This window comes from Orbicella franksi, chromosome 7 (assembly GCF_964199315.1).
Source record: "Orbicella franksi chromosome 7, jaOrbFran1.1, whole genome shotgun sequence".
NCBI classification, from domain to species: Eukaryota; Metazoa; Cnidaria; class Anthozoa; order Scleractinia; family Merulinidae; genus Orbicella; species Orbicella franksi.
This window is the reverse complement of record NC_138151.1, coordinates 16,113,825-16,121,826: the sequence shown is the minus strand read 5'-3', so window position 1 is coordinate 16,121,826 and position 8,002 is coordinate 16,113,825. Positions and strand designations below refer to the sequence as shown.

Sequence of the window (8,002 nt, the reverse complement as noted above, 5' to 3'; positions counted from 1 at the left end):
CCGTCAGTCGTTTAGTACTGAGAGTCCGAAATAGCGGGGTTCAACTGTACTTCCTTCTACTCCATATATTTTAAAAGTTATGCATTCGAAATAGAGTCCACCCAAGATCCTCTGCTCGTCCCAGTTTGCTAGTATTATTTTGCTGTCTCCTACACACAGTGCCCGCCTTTCCACTGACCGAAGAGACCGAGAGCTCGAAGATAAAGCAAATACACAAGGGCTAGAACTTGCATGAACATAACAATTTATTAGACAATTAATCATAAAAATTACAATTTCCTCGATTGTGATTGGTTTAAAAAACTCCTATTTTCTACTAATTCACTTGTCAAGTTGTTATCGGACAGTTCAATAAGCCAATCACATTCAAGGTTGTAGTTACGTGCGTGCGCGCGCGCGCGCTTTTGTGTTTTTGGCGCCTAATTGTCGGTAGGAGGCGCGGTGTCCTTAGAATGTTTACATCTCCTTTGTAGGTATTTTAATGCAAATTTTCCCTTTCTTTCATAACTTGGCTATTCTTCTTTTCTCGGAAATTGTAATTTTTATGATTAATTTGTAATAAGACTTAGTGTCGTCCAATTCGGTCTGTGATCATACTCGCGATAAACAAATCGGACTCCCGCTGTGCGGGGTCCGATTTTGTTATCACTCTTATGATAACAGATCGAGTTGGACTCCACTCAGTCCTATTACCATTACTTATTGCACAATTTATTTATTACGCAATTTATTTATTGCTTTGAAATATGGATTTTTACAAAAATACACTTTTTATATACTGGTGAAGATAGGAAAGACTCCGTCTACGTACAGAGTACTTTCAATTTGTTGGGTGACCATTTCGGGTTAATATCTATGAGTTACATTGTTTCTCTAATCTTCATCTTCACTCCGACTAAAAGTCACTAAGCCATAAATTCTAAATTCCTATTCAGTTGATCCGGTTCAGAGAATAACACTTTGTATTAGCCTCGCTACCCTGTCCGAGTCTCATCCTTTTAATTCCATTTATTATATTTCGTTCCAAAACTAGAACTCAGCTAAAGTCTGCGGCGCGTTCCTCTGTATCCAAAGCTTTAATGAATCAGAGTTTCTACTGAACTGTCTTCTGCAGGTTTGTGTACAGGCGTTGAAAACAAATGGAAGATTCTTGACGCCGAAGATGACAGACGGAGCCTTGATTACTCTCACTCCTGGACCAAACATCGGACCATCACAGCAATCACAGCGGCTGTAACTAGACAGAAAGAAATGGTGACAGGTTAGATGGACACGTTTAAAGCCCTAGCCAGAAAGGACTCGCAAGTAGACGTAAGTTGAAACTTGGGTCTACTTAAGACTCCGTTTGGCCAGGCCTTGCGTGCACTTGCGTGCACTTGCGATGACTTGCGCTCACTTTGGTCGAGATCAAATTTGCACGAAAGTTGACGCAAGTTTTTCACCGTTTCGCCACCCAACCCAAGTCAACGCAAGTTGAGTGACCTCCATTCTTTGTCATGACAACCTATTAGCCAATGAATACAGGATATGTCTGCATTAAAATGTTTTTTAAGACTTGTGTGTACTTGCGAGGAAACTTGCGAGTCCGTTTGGCCAGGGCTTGACACGACCACAGGTCACCCAAGCGTAATATGAGAGTTTGTATGATGAACCGTGGCTGAAATATAAGAGTTTGTAAGGAGATTAGAAGATGACATTGAAATCAATCAAGACTCCTCAACATTCAATGGTGTCATTTTTTCTCATTCTGGAGAGTTAAAACGAGATTTGAGCGAATTTTGATTTATTTATCCTACGGTGTCACAAGAGTCTTTATTCGGTAAATTACCCATAAATTGATTGATTTCAATGTCATCGTTTAATTTCCATACAAACTCTTATATTTCAGCCACAGTTCACCACACAAACTCTTATATTACGCTTGGGTGACCTGTGGACACGACAGTAAACAGTTTGAATTTGTTGGACAGTGTTATACAAATCAAAGTAAGTTATCGGGAACAGAGGATAACTACGAGGATGCAAACGATTCCTTTGTGGGGCGACAAATTTCAAAACCCATGAAAGTAGAGAAAGTAGTCGGAGAGTTACCAATGCTCATCAATCGCTGTTTTCTCGATTTCCTTGGACGATAATTACGTTGTAAAATTTTGTTCTTGAAAAGAGCCAAACATTTTCCGGGATTTCGAAACTCACCGCAATCTGCCAAACTTTCTGTTAAACGAGACAGCCTTCATAAAAACTGGCCTCCCAAACTAATTTATATTTATAGAGCGGTTTTCATTTGAGCGTCGAAAAGTAATTGGTTTTACATCAACTACGCAACACGATTGGCTTAAAAAATTCGCGCCACTTTTTCATCCAATCAGAAGTAAAACCAAAACCAATCCCAGCTCGCGCGCACATGTTTTCCCGCACTTTGCGTCAGCTACATGTAATTACTTCGGGTTTTGATTGGTTCTCTGTATTACCTGTGTCCTTTGTGACTGGCTAGAGTGATTACTTTGGTTTTGGTTTTACGACACTCAATTGAAAACTGCTCTACCGCACCAGCAACGTGTACTTACTCGTCTAGAAGATTCTTTATAGCAGGTGGTAAGTTGCGAGTCTTAGTGTGAATTCCCGCTTTGAACACAGTTAGAGCTGATAAGTCTCCAAGACGCTGCAGAAAAACAACATGAGACTCACATTAAGAATAACGATTTTATTCATCAATACAGAAAATTTCTTGAATCGGCAAGAACAAAAAAACGCAGAGATTATGACGTAAGAAACTTTAAGGCGTTGTGAACAATACTGCGCCTTTCAATAAAATGCGGACTCTAAATTACAGAAACGAATTACTGCGCCTTTCAATAACATGCGCACTCTAAATTTAAAGCTCAACCAACAAATGCGTTTTTCGCTACCGCCAATCGAATGTTGGGGGGCTCCTCCCAGCTTCCGACTACTGCCGAGCACTGTTTCGTTGTCTGAACTGTGCTCAGCAATTTGATTACCTCGCGCTCAGCAGTAGTCGGAAGCTGGGAGGAGCCGCCGAACATTTGATTGACGATAGCGAAAAACGCATTTGTCGGTTGAGCTTTGAATTTAGAGTCCGCATGTTATTGAAAGGCGCAGTAATTCGTTTCTGTAACGTCGAACAAAAAAAAGAGAGATTTATACTCCTCCTGGGTGGGGTGTTAGTCCATTGCCAGGTCTCCCCAGAATTTGTCAGGGTTTGTATTCCTAGATGGAGAGACGCACTGTGAGAGTAAATTCCCGAAAAGTTTTCGTACCCAGAAAGCAATAGCAAAATTTCAAACCTTATGATTGTGGAGCCGTTTTATTCACATGTTCTTAACCCTTCGAATACCAAACTTTCGCCAAAGAATACCGTTTTTAACCGTTCAGTCAGGTTTTTTGGCTGCCATGACGCTAAATCAGCCTACGTTTTGCTAAGAAAGCTGTTTTTTACCAAAAGGAGAGATTTTTTCGAGGATTAGGTACAAAATTGAGCAATATTTCAATTCCGGACATGCCCATAAGCCAAAACTTTCTTTTTTGCCATTAACCGTTCTCAATTGTTTGTTGCTCCTTTCCTTTCTTTTTCTCTAGGCCTTTTTACTCTGGCTACCATTTGCGTAGCATGTTCTTTCTGGCTGCCGTGAAAAGTTGGATGTTAATTACGGGCGAAGCCTAGAAATGGACCTTGATCAATCATAGGCGTAGTGGACCATTTTACCACCGTTTTTGCACCAAAACTGATAACGTTGTTTTTCGATTTGCGACGTCGGAATGTCGTAGATATCTAAACCTGGCCATTGTACGGAAAGGCCTAGCCTAGTACTACTATCCAGTAGTGTAGCAGTTCTCGTAAGCTTGTAATTCTATTTGTCGTCATTGCAGCAGCTGTTTTTGTTTTGGGGCTAGGGGGGCATTGTTTCTGTTGTTTTTTCTATTGTCCTCTCAAAGGGTTTCAAGCTATTCGTGTGAGACCTGACGAGAGCTGCAACATGGCCCCTACTATCCGCTTACCAAGAATGTCTGATGACACCTAAATTGATGACGTCACAAGTGGTACAAAGGGCACGACCATTAATTACGCATATATGCGTAATTGGGGCTCATAGGGTTAATATCAACAGAGATTCTCTTTATACAAGAAGTTTGAGACGTATAAATCTCTTTGTTTTTAGATACAGATGAACTAAAAATGGCTTTGCGGGCCTGAAAAGTTTCTGGGGCTTTCGAGAAATCGGCCCCAGGACACTAACCAAAAAATCTACAGCAAAAACGAACTAACCAATTGGATTCCACATCTGCCGTATATTACTACTTATAGTGTACTTCTGACTACTTATTAACCGAGAGTGAGGTCTTTACGGGAAAATCTCAAACCGAGAACATGGCGTATTGACCGAGCGATAGCTAGGTCAATACTACAAGGCCAAGGTTTGAGATTTTCCCGTAAAGACCGAACGTTCGAGGTTAATAAGTTGTTTATTATATGGCTTTTTGCTCTGTCTTTGCAAGCACGTAATTGGCCCGTGGGCATTACGGGAGAATAATGCCCTACAGTTAGCCAATTAGAACGCGCGTTAGATCGGCCACAAACACAAGTCATAAAATAAATTATGATAGTGACTTCTTATCTAACCTGAGGTTGGTTGGTAGCAGTCTCTCTCCACAGCAGCGGATGCATAAAGTTGTTGTTTATTTTCAAGTACTTGAGGTTCAGATGCAGCGCTCCGACTGGCAAGGCTCCGAGCTGATTGCCTTCAAGATTTAATTCCCTGAGAGCTCTATAGATCGACACAGACAAAGCAAAACAAAAAGTAAAATAAAAATCTGTCCGACAGATTTTTCGCAAACTAAGAAAATGTGAAATCAAAAATAGCTCAAAATCTGTCTCATGCAAAGTAAAATAAAAATCTGTAAGACAGATTTTGAGCTATTTTTGATTTCACATTTTCTTAGTTTGCGAAAAATCTGTCCTACAGATCTTTATTATACTTTGCATGAATGTTAAATCCGAGCCAATTTCTTATTCCTGAAATTTTGAGGTGGGGTCATATGGGTAAATTTTGAGAAAAACGTGATTTAACCTGCTAGTGCCCAGTCTCTCCTTAGGTACTCGGTCGTTCATTTTGGCCATTTGTTGACGTTTAATTTGTTCAAGTTTCACATAGAATGGTAAAAGACTTAAGTAAATAGTAAATAGAGAAAGGAAAAACATCTTGGAACATTTTCCAAAAGAATTAGAAGTTGGGCTGTTATAATCCATCAAAACTGTGGTAAGCCACCTTCAGGAATTTTCTGACACAGATTTTTTTTCAATTTTATACAGCGGTTTTTTGTGTCAGAAATGCGAGAAAAAAAGGGGGCTCATCGACTTAGGCCCCAATCACACTAATGCATTTTCGTACGAAAACGCATACTTTTGATGCGTTTTCGCCTCTCGTCCACTCTAAGACGACCGAAAACGCTGATCGAAACGGAAGTTTTCGAAAACGGTTTCAAAAGAGGAGCCTTTTGACAACGCATCGTTTTGAAAACGCTCCGTTTCTAGTTTGAATAGGTGAAAACGTGCCAAAAAAGCGAAAACGAAATAAACGAAAACGGGCGAAAACGTATAAAAAAGTATGCGTTTTCGAATGAAAACGAATAAGTGTAGACAGGTGAAAACAAACGAAAACGCAAGTGCTGGCGAAAATATTCTGCTTCTGCTTCGTTTTCTTTGAGACGAAAACGGTAGTTCAAAAAGCGTATAAGTGTGGTCGGGGCCAATCCGCCAATCATTAAGCGGCAAGTTGATCTTTTCGTGTTCTTTGTTGCTTACCTTAGGTTCTCAATGTCTGACGGGATAAATGAAAGACGGTTGTAAGCTAGGTCTAACATCTCAAGATGCTTTAACTGAAAGAGACTAATAAAACACCAATGACAGTTAGTTACTGGCATTCACTTGGAAATGAGTTTGAATGACAATTACTACAGAGATCTAACAAAATTTTCTCAGTTGAAAAACAGAAAAATGAACTTCCTCTATCCGTTAAATACACAAGTTGACCCACAAGCGAAGCAAGTGGTTTTACTGCAAAAGGCGACAGGTGTCATTTCTACGGTCTCGATGAATGTAGGGCATAAATAAGTGAGGTCTAAATTTTCTACACAGCACTGAATTTTGATTTTGATTTGGGTGCATGCAAACGTGGAAGCATTTAGGGAGCACTGCTTTCACGTTTTTGGGGAACTATAAATATTTTCTATAAAACAAGTCATAACCAACCTTGAGGGTAAGGAGGTAAGAAGATTGAAAGAAATCTCAAACACGATAAGTCTCTTCAGACTTTTTATACCTGAAAATAATATTACATGAAGTGATTATTAAAAACCATCAAAAAAAAAAAATGAGGGATGGGAGGGAACAGTTAAGATGGGCCCTTTCTTACACCCAGGCCCTTCTCGTTTGATTACATCTTTAGACTAGCAGAAAGCAAAATTTTCACAACCCAATCATTCCTTGCAGCTACATTGACAAATGACATTTTAATGCACAATGTAAATTAAAATGGCAGGTCAATATTTGTAAGAATCTCCATCAAACTCAAGCACTGACCTAAGAATTTGTTTACATGAGCGGTACATGTATATTTTTCACCTGCAAACTAAAATGTAAAGTGCACTTGCCAACAAAAGCTCACTTCACAGGATATAAACAGTGTAAAGTTACTTACCCCGAGGAATTTCTTTAATGGGATTGTTCCTTAGTTTTAGTGATACCAGGTTTGTCAGCTCCAAAATCTCTGAAGGGAAGACCTAGAACACAACATCTCTCAAGTTAACAAAGAAACAAGACAATGATATTTATCAAACAAAGATCGGAAAGTGTGCTCAGCCTGGTGTTATCGCTAGTGTGGCAGTGTTGAACGTCAAGTAAATAGATTGATCTTTTGCTGCATTCTTGGGCTAGATGCTTAACTACCACAGTATCTCTTAACACTTAGGAGTTAGATGTGTACTGGGCAAATACTGAGGGTTAACCTGCCATGGGCTATAAGAATAGTAATACAGTGGAATCCCGATTTTTTTGAACCTCCAAGGGAAATGAAAATTGGTTCAAAAAATCAGATAGTTTGCAAAATTGGTGGTAAAATTACAGTGTTCAATTGAGAAGGGGAAGCAACTTTTGTCTCGAGTTATCGGGAGGTTTGAAAAACTGAGGGTTCGAGAAATCACGATTCCACTGTACTCCTTGTCATTTCCCCAGGGAGAAACTCCCTTCTAAAAAGGACGGGGCTGCTCGTTGGAAATTTTCAAAAGAACTCCTAAGAGGTACCAAGATCCTGTTTCATGGGCGCCGCTTGAACTTTTTTTCACCCCTAAGAGATGCCAATAATTCTAAAACAACACATTATATTGTGTCATAGTTTTCTTTAGCTCAATACCCGAAAAGGTACTGAAAAAGCTCCTGCTGTGGACCTTTTAAGGCTGACCTTCCTGAGAGGTAGCCTAAGACTTTTTATTGTGGAGTTATGAATTAAAATAAGAGTTATGTATTTCAAAATACCAAAGCACTGATTGCAGCTTACCCAGAGGTCGTTAAAGGAAAGATTCAGATGAGTCAGCAGTCCCGCCAGTGAACTGAGGTCAGGAAGGCGATTAAGGAAATGTGCTCTGAGATTCAGCATTGATGACTCCATCATCATTGTATTTAAAATCACAGCTTCCACTGGAGACATCTGAGCATCATAAGCATCAGCACTCACTAGACATGATAACAGATAGGAATTGGATCAGATTTGAACTTCTCTAAAGATTTCCAACAACTTAGCATTTTGTCATCATGTGAAGCTTCTGGGGGCACACCAATGTGAAGAGGTGGGGGATGCTTGTTGAAAAATTTGAGTTACCCCATAAAGGAGATTAATGTGGGTGTGGCTTGAGCTTTATTTGACCCCTAAAAGATACTCTATTAGGTACTTACCACGTTCAAATAAAGAGAAATTGTACTGTAATATAT

The 8,002-nt window shown here is 39.7% G+C and overlaps 1 protein-coding gene across 2 annotated transcripts in view; it reads right to left on the bottom strand.

Moving 5' to 3' along the window:
• Positions 1 to 248: 248 nt before the first annotated feature.
• Positions 249 to 8,002, bottom strand: part of LOC145493239 (uncharacterized) — an 11,516-nt gene continuing 3,762 nt past the window's right edge. Inside the window, exons 5-11 of one of the 2 annotated variants that reach the window (XM_081472657.1) lie at positions 7,572 to 7,747; positions 6,717 to 6,798; positions 6,269 to 6,338; positions 5,822 to 5,905; positions 4,640 to 4,784; positions 2,568 to 2,662; positions 249 to 1,237 (exon numbers count right to left, since the gene is read on the bottom strand). In XM_081472657.1, coding sequence (XP_081328783.1) covers positions 1,030 to 1,237; positions 2,568 to 2,662; positions 4,640 to 4,784; positions 5,822 to 5,905; positions 6,269 to 6,338; positions 6,717 to 6,798; positions 7,572 to 7,747 — 860 coding nt within the window. In that variant the 3' untranslated portion in view covers positions 249 to 1,029. The other variant, XM_081472658.1, reaches the window with a different exon arrangement.